The sequence below is a fragment of the Zootoca vivipara genome, chromosome 2 (assembly GCF_965207765.1).
Source record: "Zootoca vivipara chromosome 2, rZooViv2.hap1.1, whole genome shotgun sequence".
In the NCBI taxonomy this organism is placed as follows: Eukaryota; Metazoa; Chordata; class Lepidosauria; order Squamata; family Lacertidae; genus Zootoca; species Zootoca vivipara.
This window is the reverse complement of record NC_142584.1, coordinates 97,990,552-98,011,429: the sequence shown is the minus strand read 5'-3', so window position 1 is coordinate 98,011,429 and position 20,878 is coordinate 97,990,552. Positions and strand designations below refer to the sequence as shown.

General features: G+C 46.1%; 1 protein-coding gene across 4 annotated transcripts in view; it reads right to left on the bottom strand.

Annotated features, from left to right (window-relative positions):
- Positions 1-20,878, bottom strand: part of ADAMTS9 (ADAM metallopeptidase with thrombospondin type 1 motif 9) — a 131,466-nt gene that overhangs the window by 55,215 nt on the left and 55,373 nt on the right. For all 4 annotated transcript variants that reach the window (XR_015948467.1, XM_035106739.3, XM_035106736.3 and 1 more), the window contains exons 17-27: positions 18,171-18,334; positions 17,912-18,041; positions 14,604-14,730; positions 11,283-11,493; positions 10,439-10,603; positions 8,705-8,869; positions 6,432-6,551; positions 4,135-4,230; positions 3,812-3,979; positions 2,822-3,112; positions 1,666-1,827 (exon numbers count right to left, since the gene is read on the bottom strand). Coding sequence is in view for 3 of the 4 variants with exons in the window: in XM_035106739.3 (XP_034962630.3) it covers positions 1,666-1,827; positions 2,822-3,112; positions 3,812-3,979; positions 4,135-4,230; positions 6,432-6,551; positions 8,705-8,869; positions 10,439-10,603; positions 11,283-11,493; positions 14,604-14,730; positions 17,912-18,041; positions 18,171-18,334 (1,799 nt within the window). In the remaining variant the exon portion in view is untranslated. The remainder of the gene's footprint in view (positions 1-1,665; positions 1,828-2,821; positions 3,113-3,811; positions 3,980-4,134; positions 4,231-6,431; positions 6,552-8,704; positions 8,870-10,438; positions 10,604-11,282; positions 11,494-14,603; positions 14,731-17,911; positions 18,042-18,170; positions 18,335-20,878) is intronic.

The following is a 20,878-nucleotide window of genomic DNA, read 5'->3' as shown; positions in this document are numbered from 1 at the left end:
CCCCAAACTCGGCCCTCGAGATGTTTTGGGACTACAATTCCCATCATTCCTTCTCACTAATCCTGTTAGCTAGGGATGATGGGAATTGTAGTCCTAAAACATTTGGAGGGCTGAGTTTCGGAGTGCCTGGTCTAAGGCAGGGACTCTTTTCCAGCCCTACCTGAAGATACTGGGACTTTCTCCATGCAAAGCAGATGCCCTACCATAGATTGAGCGATGATTCTTCTTCATTAAGCAAAACTGAAGGCAATCAAATCTGTATGTTAAGATGCGCTTGACAGCGTCCTGATCGGACTTCAATGTATTGCTACTTTCCACATGGCTTTATTTCCCCCCTGGGACTGTGGATGTGTGAGGGACTCCCACAACTATACAATCTGGGAAAGAGAAAGCATCTAAATTTGCTCTCATGAGTGAAGTGAATGACACCTTTGTTATTTATTTCAAAATAAACTGGGGAGTAGGTTCCAGATTAGGTCTTTTTGTGGGTGGGAAGGTAGAGCAGGGAATAATAAGACATATGCATAGTTTCTGGGACTCTTCCCCAATGTTGGCGAGCCACCCCAATGGAAAACACAAAGGTTGCTAAAATGTGGTTTTATCTATCTACACTTCTTAGTTTTAGGACTGATTCAGGTGTAATGTCTTGGTCTTATGAACTGCTGATTAGAGAGAAAACCAGATTCCACATGTAACCAGACTCCCTGCTCTTTGCATACCCAAATCTGGGGCTTCTATTATGGTTTATTAAACCACAGTTTCCTCTTATAGCCTAACGGGGGAACTGCAGTTTAATATCCATTTGCAAACCAGGCCATGGAACTGGGATTTTGATTTTACTTCCTGTGAACAGTAAACAGAGATTAAACCAGTTTCCCAATTCGGATGCAATGTGAAATGGTAGCTTTAGCAAAATCTTGGAAACCTTGAATTATGGCGCACAATTATGTCTAGGAGGAAGCCCGCAGAAACATGGGTTGCTCCTGGTCTAATAACCACAGTTTATCCAGACCAGGGGTCCCCAGACTTACCCGGCCAGAGGGCAGGGAAGTGTGCGCCTGTGCGCATGCATACACACACTTACTGGCGCGGTGGCGCACTTCCAGGTCGGAAAAATCACCAAAAATCATTTGTGCACATGCGTATGGGCCTCCCCCGACCCGGAAGTGCACCGGAAATGACCTCTGCTGGGTCGGGAGAGGCCCATACGCATGCGCACAAACGATTTTCTGCGATTTTTTTCGATCTGGAACTGCGCCGTCACGCTGTGCGCCGTAAGAGCGGGCGGCAGGGGTCATCGCGGGCCGGATTGGGAGGCCAATTGGGCAGCATCTGGCCCGCGGGCCGTAGTCTGGGGACCCCTGATCCAGACAAACAACAGTAAGTCTCAAGATTCCTATGAACACTACTGGATAAATAAGTGTTATCATTTCCAACGAGGAAAGGTAAACAAGCAGGATAATTAGAACATCTGGATAACTGACTTTCTGTCGAAACCTATTGACTTTATGCTATTGTTGATTTCTTTTATAAAAAAAGGTTTCAAGGAAATTCAAATACAGCCGTGTCTTTAAAATCTACAGTTAATAATGCTTTGCCTTGGGTTAGTTAAAAAAATAAATAAAAGCAACAACAACAACCCCAAATGAAGTAGCATTTGCTCACCTCACCCCAGCTGCCATAGGCCCATTGTGGGCAGGGCCCTGATTCACATGATCTTTGCTCATCTGGTTTCATTCTTATATCACAATTACTGGCAGTGTATCCATTTTCATCCTGGCACACGACAACCCGCCGTTGGAATCCACCAGCGCATGTACTGGAACACTACAAAACATGGTTTCACATGACTGAGGAGGCTCCACCGAGCTTAGCCCACAACTAACTTAAGCGATATAGCCTAGTAAAGTGAGGAGTCCCAATGGCTATGAGACCTGCAGTCATAATCGAAAAGTCGTCTTCTTGATGGAACGCCGGTGCCGTTCCTTAAAACCGTAAGATCAGACTCTTGGCATTAAGAATTCAGTTTGAGGTAGCATTAGCACAGCCGCTAAAAATTTTCTCTTTGACATCAAATGTGTTTTAGGCAGAGAGTATCCTGTCCACTTTTATCAATGTAGGTACTAACGAGGGGAAGTCCAGTGGGAGATTTCAGAGAAGAAACACATTGCCATTGCATTTAAATCAGTGCATTTTGTCTGAGAAGAGACACAGAATGTAGACATGCCAGAATTTTTTTTTAAGAGGCAAGTTGCTAGTCCCTGTAATGACAAGGACAATCTTGGCAACTTTGCAAAGCCTAAAAAATTAGGACAGTGCCGGAACAGGGCTTCTCAACATTGGGAGGGCAGATGATAGGTTTCTATCACCACCACCACCCCATGGTTATTATTCCCTGCCCCTCTAATCCTAGTGATTGTGTAACTAGGCCCCTTCAACTCTTTCCATCCTCGTTGATAATATTAATATACAGTAAAATGCCTTGATGGAGTCTTGGGATTGTATCCATCCTAGTTCTAGAATAGAATTAATGGACCTAAGTTAGTCCTGCCCATTAACTTCAGTGGGTCTACTCCAGGCATCCCCAAACTGCGGCCCTCCAGATGTTTTGGCCTACAACTCCCATGATCCCTAGCTAACAGGACCAGTGGGTGGGGAAGATGGGGATTGTAGTCCAAAACATCTGGAGGGCCGAAGTTTGGGGATGCCTGGTCTACTCTGACAAGGACTAACATCAGATACAACCCTTGGGGGTGGAGGAGAATACATGGGCTGTAACCCAACTCGCGATGGATTAAGAGTATCTCCACCAGCTACTCACCGCTCCCCATGGGCCAGTTCTCCACTGGTTGCCTCCGTGCACATGCCCACGGCCTTGGTTTCGGTTCACGCTTCCACCCTGGTTGTTCTTTTGGCGATAGTCAGGGTAAGGGAAGGAAGGGTTTGGCCTGTTGTACTCAGGGCTGATCTGCTGGCAGGAAGGCATGGAGCAATCTTGCTCCATTGCAGGGACGTCCTCAGCATCACACTCACTCCTGTCAACCATCTGGTCGCTGTAATCGATGCAGACAACTTGCCGGGTCACCTTGCCTTGCCCACAAGTTACAGAGCACTGATAGGAGGAGAAAACGGGGAGATCAACGCGGCACAAGTTTTAAGAATCGCAGAAGAAACATATTTACGTAAAACTATTTTTAAATGTATGCGAATCCCATGTGGTTGTTGATTTCGCATGATTAGGAATATGGGAAGCTGCCTGATCCCATTCGCTCATCTAGTTCTCAAGCAGGAACAACCAGAGGGGAGGGATGATACAGCAGACTTGCCCCCCAGGAAGCAGTGTCACTGCTGTGAGAGTGCAGGATAGTGCGGGTGGGGGGGCACAGTGAGGGTGGTTTGGGGGCACTAGTGGAGGCAATCCAGTGCTCCTGCCGCTGCACACTCCTGCCGCTGGTCCTGGTCCCCTCACCATCCTGGCCGTGTAGCAGCAATGCTACTGCCAGGAGGCTGGGTGTATGGCGGTGGAGGCCCTCCCCACTGCTCACTCCCACTTTCCAGCTTGCTGCTCAAAGAAAATCTCTGCTGCTGCTGCTGCTGCTGCTGCTGCTGCTTCCACCACTACCAGGGGCAGAAACACCCTATTATCACTTCTGCCCCAACAACTACTTCTACTGGTTCCCGATTAGGGGGAATTTTGCTTCCTCCGTTTGAACCAAGCGTTTTATCTTTAAAAGGCCTGATCAACGCTAAATGTCGAATAAGCAACAGGCATCTGGGAGAGACTACCCCTAAACAAGAGGAAGCTGCTTACAGGGCTCCACTCCATGGCCTTCCACTGTCCACATGGTGTCACAGTGCAGGCTTCTGTCGCCGATGGCCTTGGGAGGTGAAAGCAGGCGGCCTCGTCAGCCACAGAGCCTTGATCGTCGCGGCAGCTGACATATCTCATCCTGGTGCCTTTCCCGCATGTAGTCGAACACTAGGGAAGATGGACAAGGAGTGACAATTGGGGTTGGTGGGGGGGAGCAGCTGACCCTTTTTGACAAGAAAAAAAGCCCCCCCCCCGGAGTTGCAGGACTGTGGGGGTTTTATCAAGGGGTCTCCTTGTAATCTAAGCTGACCAGTTTAACGTACGGGAGTCCAGGATCCAAATCTCCACTGGGTTCTGTGGCTGCTTTGCTTTGTTTCCGGGCTTCCTGGGCGGAGACGGCATGGTGCTGTTTCACAGTCCTATTTTATAGACGAGAACAAGAAAAAGCAAGCTATTCACAGGGATTTCAGTGTAGGTTAGATGGTTATAGCGATGCAGTGATGGAAGCGGGGTGGGTGGGTGGAGGGAGAAACCCCCCCCATTACATTTGTCATCAAATCTTTTGCTTGATACAAATGGCTCATCTTACCCTAAAGGCGGATGCTCCCAGGGCATCTGCCAAGCTGAGAATATACATGCCTGAAGGCTGCCACCTCAATTATTTTGCTCTAGCTGCATTCCCTCCCACCAACAAAATGTCAGCCCTCAAAAGCATGAACATGCTAATTTACAGAAGCACTCATCATTACTATTAATCACTTATATAGCACCAAATTGTACCATGTCCTGTATAAATCACAAAGGGCTTACAACCCGTGACACTGGGATGAGGCCCAAAATCAATCTGAAGAGAAGACTGGAATTAGCGGGGACTATTTGGACGTCACAACAAGCCATGATTTAATGTGAAGGGAATGTCCCTCCCCTCCCCTCAAGGTCACGTGCTTCCCCCTCCTCTCCGCCAGTGTGCTCACCAGGAGATCAGAATCTTTCACTTCCAATGTCAATTAAACGCATGTTAGTATTACATCTAAACCGCGGATTGTGGCTAATCTTAACAATGGTTTGTTAAAAAACAGGCCAGCTTTGTAAACCATGTTTGTTGTTGTTGCTGCTTTTTACTGCTTCGAAGAGGGCTTGTTTCGAAGAAATCAGATTGACCACACTTTGACAAGTTTAGACCAAATGACAAGCTGCTTCTGAGCTCCTCCTTGTGGCCATGCCAGAGGAGGAATGGGGCACATGAGCCCGGGGGGTGGGGGTGGGGAAGGTTGGTTCCTGGCATGATGCTCTGAACCTGACAGATTAAGTGCTGGCAAATACCAGTAAATAGAATGGCTCAGAGAGGAAAGTTTTAGATGAGGGATAGGAAAGCTGTGCCCATATCATCAGACTCCAGCTTCTATCTGTTTCAGCCAGAATGTCAGGTGTGATGTGAGTTGCAGTGCAAGAACATCCCTGCTCTTCACTCCTGCTTTAGAGAGCAGCTGAGGTTTGGTTAAAATGCAGTTCTTGAGGAGGAACCTGGAGGTACTGAGGAAGAGAAATTGACAAAAGCATCTTGCGAGGAGGGGGAGCAGCAAGGGAGTGAGATGAAGAAACTAAAGAACAATTCTGCCCAGAGAGGCTGGGGCAACCCGGTCAGATAGGCAGAGTACTACTACTACCAATAATAATAATCTGCAGGAATACTGTATGATTGGACTGTACTACTCAGTTCCTTCTGCATATGAAGGACCCCCTACATATTCAAAAACCCACCCTCCAGGTGAAAAGCGCTAGCATACCAGAAAGAAAGCTAGACTGGTGACTGGGAGTGGCCGCTGAGACCACGTAACACCGGTCTTGAAAGACCTACATTGGCTCCCAGTATGTTTCCGAGCACAATTCAAAGTGTTGGTGCTGACATTTAAAGCCCTAAATGGCCTCGGTCCAGCACACCTGAAGGAGCATCTCCACCCCCATTGTTCAACCTGGTAACTGAGGTCCAGCGCCGAGGACCTTCTGGCGGTTCCCTCGCTGTGAGAAGCAGTTACAGGGAACCAGGCAGAGGGCCTTCTCGGTTTTGACACCCGCCCTGTGGAACACCCTCCCATCAGATGTCAAGGAAATGAACAACTATCTGACTTTTAGAAGACATCTGAAGGCAGCCCTGTTTAAGGAAGTTTTAATGTCTGGTGTTTTATTGTATTTTAAATATTTTATTGGAAGCCGCCCAGAGTGGCTGGGGCATAAATTATTATTATTATTAGTAGTAGTATTATTATTACTAGTATTATTATTATTACTACTACTATTATTAGGCTAAGCTGAAATCCTTGCCCCTAACATGTTCGTTTTTCATCAGGAGAGAATGCTTGCGAGAGCATGCCACCATGGACCATACTTCTCCATGACCCCTCCATCACACCACGTGTGTTTTGATCATTTCCCAGCAAGCTTAATTCACCCCCTCCCAGTGGAGGCAACGTTGGTGGCTGCATGCCCTTCCACTTTTCTTGACAGACAACACACTGCATCCATCCCCTTTTGCCCTTTGATATATATATATATATATATATAGAGAGAGAGAGAGAGAGAGAGAGAGATTCTTGTGTGGCTGCCACATCAACGCACTTACCTGTGCATCTGTTGGCTTTGTAGCAGCATTGCACTCGTTGTCATCTACCACGGACACGTAGGCACCAACCACGCATTTCACCGCTCTCATCTGATAGCCCTGCCCACATGTTGCAGTGCACTGCGGGGAAGGAAAGAAAGCTGTGGGGATAGCTATACTGCAAGCAAGCCTAAGGATGCGAGAAGACAGCTTCCAAAAAAGCCAATCTGGTCCAGCATCCTGTTCTCAGTGGCCAACTAGACACCTATAGCAGGAGGAACGTGCTTTTGTGATTGCCAAAAGATGGGAACTATAGTTTTGGTGAGGACAGAGAGAACACTAGCCTGCCTCTCCGAACTATAGTTTCCCCCAGAGAGGGAATTAATATCAAACCAGTTCAAATATATGCCCTGTGTCCCAGGCTTCATAATGCACCTGCCTTACTTCTAAATGCATTAAAAAGAGGCAAGGAAGTTCAAAGCACCTAACTTCTTTGGCCAAATCCAGAGTGATTTAAAATAGAAAAAAGAGCCCTTTCTCCTTCTTCAGTCGCTTCCATTTAAAATTAGGTCAAACGGTTAAAATGCGCTGCTTCCATTGGAATCTTCCATGCTTCATTTATTCCCTTCAAATATACATGTGCAAGTGTTTAAATCATTTACCATACTGTGGATTACGAGCCTCGCATAATCTCTGTCACATTTCTTTACCGATTGACTACTGCAACAACCTTAATAGAACACGATCATGACAGGAAGGCATGACCGGCTGAAGAGAAGTTTGTGTGGTCTGGACAGGTTTATTCATTTACTTGTTTTGAAAGTATAATTAGATCAGGGCTGTTGCTGCACTGGAGACTGGAGATGGCAAATGAAGTCTCTCCGACGGATTGCTTGGAAGTTTTCATTCCGTGTAGGATGTATTGTTAAAAACGAAAAGGTCAACACAAAAAGTTGTGTGCGTGTGTTCCCCCCCCCCCTTTTAAAGGATCCTTAAAGCCAACTCGATAGCAGAATGTATCAAAACCTGCCTTTCCTTTCCAGTGCTTATTCATAGCAAAATTACTTGATTTCAGGATCACAGCTGCATGGCAGAGCATGAGCTTTCAGCAATGGCTCAGAAAGTGGGGTGGAGCTTCAGTGCTGGTTTCCAGGGAGGTCTGAGGCAGCAGGGAGGTTGGTGCGGTGCAAGCACACTGGTGGTTCTGCAGATGCACCTGCACCATGCCATCCTACCTGCCACCTCACCCCTCTCTCCCCACCAGTAAGAAGCACTGGCACGCCTTCTGGGAAATGAGTGCTGCTGCTCTATGCCGCCACTAATGTATGCTTTGCATGCATATGGACCCCTGCCAGCTGGTATCCAGGCTGGGAACCTCTCCTTGAGAGCACATTAAGTGGTGGACTGCAAGTCTGCACTAACAACACTGGTCTAAAATACCCACAATCTGATTCAGCAGAAGGCATGTGCTCTTTGGAAGTCCAAGAACACTTTATTATTATGGTCAGCAAGCGAGCTAAGGCCGAGAGCCTCCATTTCTGTGATAAACATAAGGCGGCAATGGATGTAAATATGTAAATGGAAGGCGCAGCACTTCAACAGCGGCATGTGGCTGGCTCCCCTCTGGCTTACAATATGAGTAATTGTGTTGTAGTTGTTTGGATGCTGGGCTAGATGTGGCTCCAAATCACTGCTCGCTGGATGACCTTGGGTCACTCACTCTCACTCTTTGCTTAACCTAGGGTAATTGTGAAGGCAAAATGGGGAATGGGGAAAACGATCTAGGGAGTGCTTTTTGTGCGCAGTGGCACTGGGGGAAGTTGCATTCCCGGCAGCCAGCTTCTCCCCCCCCCCCTCCCCAATGCAGCTGCAGGCAGGAAACACTCCCTAGATCGTTTCCCACGTGCAGCGGCATCGAGGGAAGTTGTGCTCCCGCCAACCGGCTGGCTGGCAGGCACGCTGCTTCTCTCCCCCATGCCACTACCCGTGTATTGGATGACCCCAGTTTTTTGACACGATTTTTAAAGTCAAAAAAACCACGAAAAAATACGGTATATCTGTGTTCAGCCATAGGCTACTTGTCCAAGTAACAAAAAGTTGCATTCTGCAGCTGCACCTGTGGCTCCACCTGTACCATTGGAAGCCTTGAGCCTCTGTTTTTGGGTGCTGGGACAGAAGTCATGACAAAGAGCCTGCATTTTTTTTTTAAAAAAAGACACCACCCCAAAACAACGTCTGCTGGAGTCCATGAAAAGCCCCATAGCAGTAAAAATGAGAAGAATGGCATCAAATACCTGGCCCCAGGGTCCTACTTGCCATGCAGCACACTCCTGTTGCTGACAACTTTGCACGGAAACTGGTTTGCTCTCGGGATGGCAAAGCCTGTCATTCAATCGATCTCCTCCAAACTGGCACCAGATCTGGCGGTGTTTGTGCCCTTTCCCGCAGGTTACCAAGCACTAAAAGAAGGAAACGGCAAGCTTTAGGCATGCATACGCAGCTGCTCATCCAAAGCCAGTGCAACCATCACTGAAAAGCTAAGTAAGATTGGTAAGATTTTTATGCAGTTACCCTGAGACATTGGAACTGAAGGACAGCAAACAGCTAGGGGCCGAGGGAGCTGGCGTTTGTCCACAGACAGCTTTAGGGGCCCAAGGAAGAGCTGCTAAATATGCAGGACGGGTTGCAGAATGGATGAATGCAGCACAGGGGGGGACACACCCATACTTCCACTTGTCCAATGGTTCCAAGTGGTTTCCCCTTGTCCCTTTCCCAAGAAAAGTGTGCTCTTTAGCTCAAAGCCTGTTTGCTGTTTGCTCCGAATGTGAGCTAAAGAGCAGTTTTGCAGTGGGACGCGTCTCCGTCCTCCACAGCCACTCCCAGAACTTGATAGAAGTCTCCCTTCACAAACCCACAACTGCACTGCCTTCATCCTAAAAAGACAACCATTCCGGTTAGTTGTGACTTCAATGGGATTAAAGCCTCTCCCACATGTCAAAATGGAAGGTGGGCCACTTCCAGATCTCACCCCTGCTTCAGTCCCATTGAGATCCTGACTAACTTGTTTCAATGAGTTAAAATTCTGATTAACTTGGTTTGGAATTAACCTGATATAGCACTGGGGAAAACCCTTTTTCTGCTGCACCTTCAATGAGCAGGCAGAGGATTTTCCTGCCTCCTGCCCTTTTCTCCTGCTTGCTGCCTTTCAAACAACTGACAGTGGCTGATCTCTGATCTTAGAGCTGTAGTCTGACACCATTAAGATCAGATAGAAGCTTATCTTCTTGCAATGGTGCTTAGCTCCAAGATTATGGATAAGATATTTTTTTTATCTCCGATTTTAGAGCTTATATTGGAGATAAGAGGTCTCTGTAACTCCTGTCTCACAACTGATGGCAGTGGTTTGTCCAAAATGGTCCCACAGACTACATTCAGAAGTCTCACAGCCCTAATTAGGCCCATGGGCCAGAAGTTTCTCGATGCTGCAACTAATTTAGGCTACAATCCTCAGCACTTACCTGGCACTAAGTCTCATTGAAGACATGTATAGGGTTAAGTTTGCAATCCAACTCGATAGTTTTCTTTGGTCTGTGAGTGCAAATATAGATCCCACAAACCTTGAAAACCAGAAAGGTCCACAGGATATGACCCCAAACATGTAACACACATGCAGCAGCTACCATTCAGGAAAAGGTTCAACGGGCTTTCCACTGGGCTTCAGATTCTAAGGCATTACCGGTATTTCTAGGAGGTGAGGGAGTCCCCAACCTGGAATTAAGCATTGTAACTTAACTACCACCCCTCACTAGTCAAGGAGGAGGAGGATTCGAGCAAAGTAAATCTCAGGCTTGCTGGGAAGGGAAGGAAAGGAAAGGAAAGGAAAAGAAAAGGGAGAAAGCAGCATGCACAGTTTTTCCTAATGGTGGTGGCAAACTGATTCAGGATCCTTCTGACATTACTGCACTGCAGCTTTCCCGTGATCAAAATCTACCATGCTGTTTGCACCTTTAACGCAATAAGCTCCTTACTTCTGACCAATCGCCGGTCTTCCACTGCGGGCACGAGAGTTCGTTGCATCGCTGCACGGTCACCTTCTCCTGCTGGCTGCATTTACTGTCCTCCAGGACGTCGTTGAAGGTGTTCATGCAGACAGCTCGGCGCCTCTTTGTGCCACTCCCACAGCTCTTGGAGCACTTGAAGGACGAAAAGCAGAGTCAGCAGACAGCAGCAGAAATGCCCACTCCCCGCTTTCCCCAGGTCAGGAGTGATGAGCTCCCATTCGTTAGGGAGTGCCAGGAGGTAGTTCAGAAAAAAACGAGGTAGCAATCTCGTTTCAGAAAATCCTATCTGTAATAAATAGTTCTCCCCTAATTTTAAGCAACCGGAGGAATGTTCTTAAGTTTGGTCTCTAAAAGGTTTTATCCATTCTAGGAAGTGGTGAAAATGATGAGCCCCTTTCACTTCTGTACACTGTATGTAACCTAACAAACGTGAAATATTAAATTATTGCTGTTTGGCTTGCTAGCCTCCAGTTGACTAACAACATGTTTAAAATCGAAAACATTTCGTCTTTAACAGAGTCGTGCAAACACACACACACACACACACACCAGCAGCCACAAGAATGTTTGGTGGCACACTGGCAACAAAACAACACCATCTCCATTCATCAAAAGCTGGGGGTGGGAGGGGCAAGTCTTTACCTGGTGCCAAAAAAGTTGTCAGTTCAGGCGCAGCACTCCACAGATGGGGAACCACAACTGAGAAGGCCCTGTCCTTTTAGTGTGTGTGTGTGTGTGTGTGTGTGTGCGCACACACATTCAATACAAAGAAGCATCAGTAGAAGGAGCCACAGTAAGTGGAAGCACTTACTTCTGTCCAGGCGGAATAGCGCCACCCCCCAGTGTTACATTCCGCTGAACATTTTTCTCTAGAGCTTGGCTTGGGGATGCCGCTGCAGTACCGGTCATCGAATTTCTCAATTTTCCCTTCCAGTTTGCTGTACTTTGTGCAGGATATCTCCAGTGTCTGGTACCCCAATCCGCACTGAGCAGTGCATTCGCTCTTTCTCGCAACGTGCCACCTAGGGACAACCAAGAGCACCGTGTTAGAAAAAACACGACAAGACAGTGACAAGGGAGCCTGAAACACAGAAGAGAAGCAGAAATACAGGAAGCTGTCTTATACCCAAGTCAGATGAGTCCACACAGCTCAGTATTTCCTTGGCACTGACTGGCAGGAGCTCTCCAAGGTTTCAGTAACATTCCCAGCGCTACCTGGAGATTCAATTCCTGCAGAGAACTCGGGTTCCTTCCAACTTAACAGTTCTGTGATTCTATGAGATGTCAGAATTTGAACCTGGGTCCTTCTGCATGCAATCAGACCATAGCTGTCAAGTTTTCCCTTTTCTCACGAGGAAGCCTATTCAGCATAAGGGAATTTCCCTTTAAAAAAAGGAAGAACTTGACAGCTATGAATCACACACTCTCCCACTGAGCCTCAACCAAAGAAGACTTACAGTCCAATCTTAAACATGAATATATTTTCAAAAAGCAAAAAAATCTCTATGAAGCTGCAGACTAATCGTCCATGTAGCTCTTGGGGGACTTAGGTGGAGACCTTTCACATCACCTGCTACCTGAACTTTTTGCTAAATGGAAATGCTATTTGAACCTGGAGAGCCTGAGAGTTTGAGCCTGGAACCTTCTGCACGCAAACCATGTGCTTTTTACCACTAACCTATAGAACCTCACTTCCTTTAGACCTTGGATTTTAATAATAATAATAATAATAATAATAATAATAATAATAATAATAATAGGTGTTTTGAGTTTAGGACAGATGTGGGGAATCTCAAACCCGGGGGCCAAATGCTCCAGCAAAAACACAAAGTGTTTGATACAGTGGGAGAAGGTTTTGAACCATGGAACTGCTTCACACTGCAGCCTCTCCAGTTTGGAGCTGGTGTTTTAAGGACACATGGAGAGAACAACCTTAGTGCTGTAATCTCACAATCATCGGGAAGGAGCCTATAGAGCACAAGAACAAGCAATGAAGAGTGCCAGGAACCACAGGACATTGCCCTGGAAGTGTGGCAGTCACAAAGTTTGGAAGCTTTTGCTAGCTTCCTCTCCTTGGCAAAACCACAGCATGGCATGTAATGTGCCAGCGGAAGGAACACTCACCACAGGAGCAACCATTACAGGCCTCTACGCTGCCATCTGCAACACATTCGGAAACATTTTAACGCCCCCCAGCTGCAAGTGCAGAACACAGAGGAAGGTGGGGCTGCTTTTCACTTGAAGAGGCTCCTTAAACAACAGAACTTTCCATGAAATAAGGAACAGGCTTGGTTTAACTGTTACTGTTGGATGGACAAGACTTTTTCCCAACAGGCTCTCGTGTCCACTGCATTAACAAGTAAGTGGCTGGCAGACAGAACTGTGTAAGGAGAGCATGGAATGAAACACTCCAGAGTAGAGTAAATCTCACAATGCTATTTTAAAGGCTTGTTTTCCCTCTGGCAGGATTGGGCCAGCTCCTCCGGCAGTAGCACTGCTACAGGGGTGACTTACTTAAGCTGGCAACCCAGTCAGATGGGCAGGGTAATAATAATGATGATAATGATGAAGATGGTAATAATAATAATAATAATAATAATAATAATAATAATACCCTGTTTCTCATATTTTAAGACATACCCATAAATTAAGCCATAGCAGGATTTTAAGCATTCAAGGAATATAAGCCATACCCCAAAAATAAGACATAGTGATAGGCGCAGCAGCAATGTGGGCCGCGGCAGGAGGAGGAGGAAAAAAATAAGACACCCCTTGAAAATAAGCCATAGTGTGTTTTTTGAGGGAAAAAATAAATATAAGACATGTCTTATAATATGAGAAACACGGTAATAATGTTCTGCCCATTTCATATACCAAGGATATGCTGCCCAAGACATGTGTCCTGAGCAGGTGTAGCTGTCCTGCACTGGCTTTTAAAGGAGGTTAGTAAACTTGGAATAACAAGTATCTTTAAAACAACAACAATAACCAAACAATATATAGCAGAATTTTAATCTCATAAAAGATCTGGTTGTGCTTGTTCTAGAATGGATGCGCCATTCAGCAACATTTACTATCTGGATGGACCATTATGAAGGGAGGGCACGTGATGAGGAAGAGGAGTGAATGCAGATGCGTTCATGCTAACAAAATGCTTAAAAGGCATCCCCTAAATCTTCCTCCAAGCCAAAACAGTGTGTGTGTGAGAGAGAGAGAGATCTGCCAAGGACAAGCCCCAGAAAAATGGAACTGTTCCATGACAAATAGGGATTTTTTCGAGTGTATGCAATTCTGGCTGCCAGATGGATGCAGAACTAAGGGAGAAAAAAATTGGAGAGGGAGAGAAACAAAGAAAGACTGTTGTCATTTGTTTCGTGGCACTTAAGTGTTCTGAAACCGGAGGAATCATTTGTGTTCTATGGGACTATGATGCTCTAAAGGAAAAAAGAGAATAGCAGTGGATTAGTGGTCCATTAGAGTGAATGGGCAATTGCTCCACCAGCTTAAGTCTTTCCCCAGCCAGGCTATACCTGCCTGCCGTCTTACCTACAACCAGTCCAGGGGGTGACCCTAGCTGTCAGCTTCCTCTTCCTTAGTCTCTCTTTTGCCACCGGAGGATGGGGTCAAAACTATAATTAGTTGGCCCTGTCTGTCATTGGCTCTGGCGCCACCTACTGTTGGCCTCCCTTGCCTTCGGCCCTACCAGTCTCAATGGGCTACAGACTCCTGGGAGCAAGTGCTCTCCCCATCTAAAATAGGGACACTTATTATCCCTTCAGAGAACAGGCCACCTGACAACTCTCAGCAACAGGAAATGCATTTTCTGCACACATTTTTGTTTGAGAGGATTGCACAGCAAAATCTGGAGAATGGAAAATTTTGAAGGATAGTTGTGTGTCAGCTTGCACACTGTTTCGAGAAGTGTGGATTTCCGTCTTGTCCCTGCTCAGGCAAGGGCGGTAGAAACGGACTCTCCATAAGCCAAGGAAAACCTCAACACTGCACACTTGGATTTTTAGCAAAAATTTGGCATGAAAACACAGGTGTTAGGAAAGAAGACAAGGCCTAATATATATGATGCACCATATGTAGACTACTTTGGGGCAGCGGTAGGGGAGAGGGGTGCCAATACCTTAATTCACAGTTTGTATTACACAACTCAGTTATTGGATCCGGCTGGGGAATCCGATCGCATCTTTGGTCAGATACCGTGAGCTGGTCGGATTCTCGGGTGCAAACCAGTTTCCTTTTTCGTTCCCCTAAAATAGAAAAGTAAGCATAGTTTTATGAGGCCTAGAGAAAGAGACACATACCCCTTATTTCTCAAAACTTCACTTTTTGTCTTCCACAAACTGGTTTACATGTCCTTGCATCAGGCTGTACACAGGCCTCGCTTCAACAAAGCCCTATATATAGTTTTTTCTATTTGTGTGCAAATTGTCTCTTGAAAGCCTCCTCCCTGTTTGTGGCCACACAAATTGGGAGGACTAGGTTTGGGGGAATGATGCTCTCCATTACACCAATGACAGGTAAGCACCACTGCTTTCTTCCCCCCCCCCCCATGGGTAGGAAGGAAAGTGACAGCAGGAGCAAGTATGTTGGCAGCCAGGACATCATTCTGCAATGTGTCTGTTCTGCATAACTGTGTGTGCGCGTGTGTGCAGGGAGGACAGGAGGATGGCAGTTGTGGAGAATATCCAGAGAAAAATTCTATTACATAAGTGACCTTTAATTTGGTTGTGGTGGTTGAGGATAACGAAAGCCTCAGAGGTTTTCTCAGAAAGATGTCTGACAAACTTTGGTTCAGCTGTAGTTTCAACTCCTCATTCTTTTTGTCCCTTGTTACTCCCTTCCTGTGTCCTTTACATTACTGAACCATGACTCCCATAATCCCTCTGCACTGGCCATGAATGGGAGCTGGAATCCAACAACACCTGTAGTGACATAGGTTCTCCACCCCCGCTGAAAAGTAGGACAATGGCTTCAAGACTTATTTTGGTTGTTAAAGACTGAGTGTATTGGAGACCTTGATTTCTGCCTTGGTGGCTATCCAAACTCACATGCTGCCTTCAAGAAGTAGGGTTCTGTGTACATTACTATGCTTTTGAGGCTTGGTTAATGACAAAGAGAGGCCTGGGTATGTTAAGATAGGTCCTGTTCCACATCCCATTATGGCCCAAGTGGCCAATCCGTAATAGTGAATGGTTGCACCAATGCTGGAGTTTCTGCCTAGTGAAGGGAATGGAAAAGAATGCTTCGGCCAGTATCCATAATTCATGCTACTTGCTGTGTATACATTTGTGTTATCCCGACTACCAAGATTTAGATCTTTCATTCTGCAGCCCGTTTTGCTTATGCATCCTGAGCCCAGGGGTATTCAGTGCTCTTCCCAGGATGCAGCTGCTGTGTACCTGGCTGTGAAAAGAGGATTCAGCTAATGGCTGATTCTGCTAGGCCACAAGAGGTTGGGGTGACTTTGCTTGGTATCCTGGGAAGAACTTGTGCTCCCAGCTAAAGAGGAACAGCCAGAACCTGTGAAAAAGCATTGTCAAAAATATAGTAACCCTTGGTCTTAGAGACAGAAGAAAACCAGGGGAGTAGACTTGTCTATGAGCAAGTCCGATTTGTGGTGCTGACAAAGAATTTACAGCCTTCAAGATGGGGTTTAGAGAATCACAATGCTGGAAAAGGCAAGTAGGCTATCAAGACAAGCAGGGTCCTTCACAATTCAACAAGTGTTTCTTTGCCAAAACTGTTTGCAGCCCTGCTGATGAGCTGCTCATTAGCAGTTCTTTCAATCCAGGCACTTACCCTCCCCTCCAATGCCACTCACCAAGGAAGCAGGATTTCTGACTTCACAGGGAGAGGCAGAGTGGTCCAGGAAATAGAGTACTAGTCTTGGGTGCCAAACGTGCCATGAACTCATTGCATGGCTTTGGGCAAGTCACTATCTCTCAAGTTTCAGTTTCCTAGCTGAAAAACTAGAATAATGAAGACTTTCTTGTCAGGAGCTTCCAGGGCCAGAACTGTGCACTCTGGGTTGTGCGTTATCTGAACTGCAGTCTCCTCTTGGACAGGAAGTTCTGTAAAAGGCTTCCTGTAGGGGCTTGGATCTCTCCTGAGTGACAAGGTTTCCCTGGCTCTGTTTCTGCATGGTCCTCAGTTCTGACTTGCTGCCTTTTGTTTCCCTGGCTTTGGTTCATTTCTAACAGTTGCCTATGGGCTCAGTCTTGACACCTCCTCACAGGGTTTTTCTATACACTAGGGCAGAGGGGGAACCTCTGGGCCACCGAATATGTGCTGAACTGCAACTTCCATCATCCCTGGCCCTTGGCTGTGTGTTCTAGGGCTGATGGGAGTTGTAGTTCAGCAAACATCTGGAGGGCCAAAGGTTCCCCACTCCTGCTGTGCAAGTTCAATCTTTGTCATCTGCAGGTAGGTCTGGGGAAGACCCCTTTCTGAAACCCTTGGAAAGCCACTGCCTGTAAGTATATGAGCCAGCTTCCTATGTTCCACATTGCAAATTAGAATCATAGGGTCGTAGAGTTGAAAGTGACCATGAGGTCACAAACAAAGCAAGAATATTTTGCCCAACATGAGGCTCAAACCCACGATCCTGAGATTAGGAGAACCGCGCTCTAGCCACTGAACTAATCCAGTGCTATCTAAATTAATTGTAGGGGAAGGGGGAATTAATTCATTTTAAAACATTTCTAAACCTCTTCATATCTAAAGATCAGTAGGAAGTATGCACAAATACATCATAGGTCCATACAGTAGTGAAACCTATGATGGCTATGTGCAGTAGTTACATTGTTCAGATGTTGTAGGAGCTGGGGCTGATTCATACATCATTTGGGATGTTGTTCAGGGAGAAGCAACCCATTCCTGCTCCTGGTTTCACTTCTTCCACCCCGCTCTTATGATCAACTTTGAAATCTCCAATATCAGAACAGTCTGCACGATGCTCTAATGACAGGTGGACACCAGGATTCACAAAACACGTTCAGTTCCATAAGCTTCACTTAGCAGCCGAGCTGCCTTTGGACAGCGCCTTCCAAATGGGGGCTCAGATTTCTGCAAGCAAAACTGCAGTGTCTACTTGCACACGCTTAACCATTTACGCTATCGCTTCGCCTTGAGCAGGGCAAGATAAGGAGCCACCTGCCAGCAGAATGGTCAGCCATTAGTCTGTGGAAGAAGCAGGAAATCTGAAGCGTTAAGGAGGGGCCTCAGCATTATCAAGTGACTTGCAGATAGTATGCATCATTCCACTATGACAGTTCTCAGAAAACAAAATGCTTGAATTTTATCAGAAGCTAAAAGCAGACAAGAGAAGCATAGTTGTCATCACCACCAGAATTGAAGATAAAGCATTAAATACAGAAGATGGTGATAATGATGCTTTTTAAAAAATAAAAAACCCCTAAGACCACATACCTTGGCATAGTTTACTGCAGTGCTGCCAAGGGCCATAGATATTCCAATAAAACTGCTGAGGTTTATCTTCAATGGGGATATTGAATGTGTATCGAACATCAGGGTTATATAAATTACCCACTGATAACACCTAAGAGGGAGGATTACAGAGGGGTGGGGGGAACATAAGGTGAAAAGAATTGTCTCAGCTATTTCCCTAAAAACACACGCTTTAGAAGAACAGTATGAGGTTTTCATTTTAAAGCGAGACGTTTCTAACCTGAAGAACTATTTCTTGGTCAATACGGTATGTAGAATTGATCCTTTCAACGGGGGTGTCTGAGCCGCTGTATTCTATCACCGCATTTCCAACTTTGATTTCCTTTTTAAACATGCTGACAACGTAGTCTCCGTTTAATATGAAGCCTTCGTTACTCGACAAGGCTGTGCAGATAGAAACAACAATAAGCAGACACACACACACACACACACACACACACACACACACACGGAATCAGTGTAATCTGTTTGCCTAGATAAGAAAGGACGTTATTCGAAAGCCATCTAATTTACATAATGCTCAAAATGAACACAGGGATGTCTATCTCCAGAAGCAACCAAGACAGAACAAGACTGGGAGGGAACCAGAGACCGCCTCCACTGATTTATGTACTCCTTATTCATTTTGTTCCCTTTATTGCTTCTGTCTCGCTGTCCCTTCCTGACAGAAGCCCAAAGCAGCTAACAGCAAAAGCAACTAGATTAATACAAAAGTATCAGGCTGCCAATATAATGAAACCCGGCAGACAGGAAAACATAAACCAAGTCAAACTCAAATTCAAGTTGAATTCCTTGCAGGGCTGGTGTCCCCATGCTCCCATACTTGACCTCATTTGCACAATGATGGGAGCTGCTTCTCCAGGTTGTGATCCCACTGGGGAAACGTGTGTGTGTGTGTGTGTGTGTGTGTGTGTGTGTGTGTGTGTGTGTAGTTCTCCCACTACTGCAACCTAACTCCTGACAGCTTTCCACCTTGGCAATACAGCCCGAAGTCCAAAAAGGCTTCCCTACTACTACCTACTATCATTTTTTTTCTACACTTTGGGGGGGGGGGGAAGGAAAGGCACAAATACAGGATGGGTAATGCCTGGTTTGAGAGCAGTACATGTGAAAAGGCTCTAGGAGTCTTGGTAGACCACAAACTTTGACATGAGTCAACAGTGTGATGCAGCAGTTAAAAAAGCCAATGCAATTCTGGGCTGCATCAATAGGAGTATAGCATCTAGATCAAGGGAAGTAATAGTACCACTGTATTCCGCTCTGGTCAGACCTCACCTGGAGTACTGCGTCCAGTTCTGGGCACCACAGTTCAAGAAGGATACTGACAAGCTGGAACGTGTCCAGAGGAGGGCAACCAAAATGGTCAAAGGCCTGGAAACGATGCCTTATGAGGAACGGCTTAGAGAGTTTTCCCCTTTGTCTCCCACACCTTCTCCTCTTCCTGGGGCAAAGAGGTGAGCCTTTCTACAGAAGCCTGCATGGACACAATTTTTTATCCCACCACTGCTCTTGCAGAGGGTAGCAGCAAAATGTGCAGATCTGGCACTGTTTACTCCACACAATCTGGGATGTGGGTGGCGCTGTGGTCTAAACCACTGAGCCTCTTGGACTTGCTGATCAGAAGGTTGGCAGTTCAAATCCCCGTGACAGGGTGAGCTCCCGTTGTTGTGTCCCAGCTCCTGCCAACCTAGCAGTTCAAAAGCATGGCAGTGCAAGTAGATAAATAGGTACCACTGTGGCAGGAATGTAAATGGTGTATCTGTGTGCTCTGGTTTCCGTCACGGTGTTCCGTTGCACCAGAAGCAGTTTAGTCATGCTGGCTACATGACCGGAAAGCTGTCTGTGAACAAACACCGGCTTCCTTGGCCTGAAAGTGACATGAGTGCCGCAACCCCATAGTTGCCTTTGACTCGACTTAACTGTCCAGGGGTCCTTTACCTTTTACCTTACTCTACCCAAATACTGCATTTAAGGAATGCAACAGAGGCATCCGTTTGGCTTCTTTTTCAAATTTCCCTGGACCGTGCTTGCTTCAGATTCAAATACATGTATCAAATATACACAAATCAGCAAACATGCACGTGCTCATGTACAAAATCTGGAGTCTACTAGCATGGATCATATCGAACACCAAGACACAAATTTCTACTATGCTCATGGACACAAATGCCTATAACCTCTAACGTCAACCCAACCCCTCTCACAACCAGTACAGAGACACTTCAACACTCTCCCTAATGTACACGTGAACATCCCACATCTGTTCATTCTCTCTTATCTTCCTACACAGCACACACTTGTAGGATGGAAGTTAACTCCACCACATAACACCTTGATTTAGCTATAAAGAAATACTAAAACAAGAGGATCTAGTTAAAACATCTAAAGCTGACCATCCAAATGGGAGATTCAGAGGTGTTTGGCCAGCACCGTATTCTGCATTTTGCTTCATGCCCAACATGAGCAAAGCACAAAAATGTCAAAAAGCTTAAAAGTCCAAAAGCTTTCTCTAAAAGGGATGGTTTCCTGAAAACAGCAGTCTGCTGCACAAATTCACACTAATGCGATTATGTAGTTAATTTCCTAAGTTAGTTTCCCCACCATTTCACCCATCACAGCTACTATATTAGCCCTAAAGGAGTAGTCAAGTTGCACAGAAAGGAAGGTGTTCTCCGAAAAGGTCAGCAAGAGATAAAAAGCTATCACACTGCAAAGGGACAAGGAAGGGGAACTTTCAAAGCACACAGAATCCAGCCACTGATTTTTTTTACACAGCGGTGGGCTCTTACGGTGCCAAATGACACTGAAACCCACAACAAATCCGAGTCTTTCCACTCGCGGGAGGGTGAAGTAGTGAGACAAAAAAGGTACACCTCTCAGTTGAAGGTGTGGTTGGATACTTCCTAAAGCATGAACGCCACCTTCAAC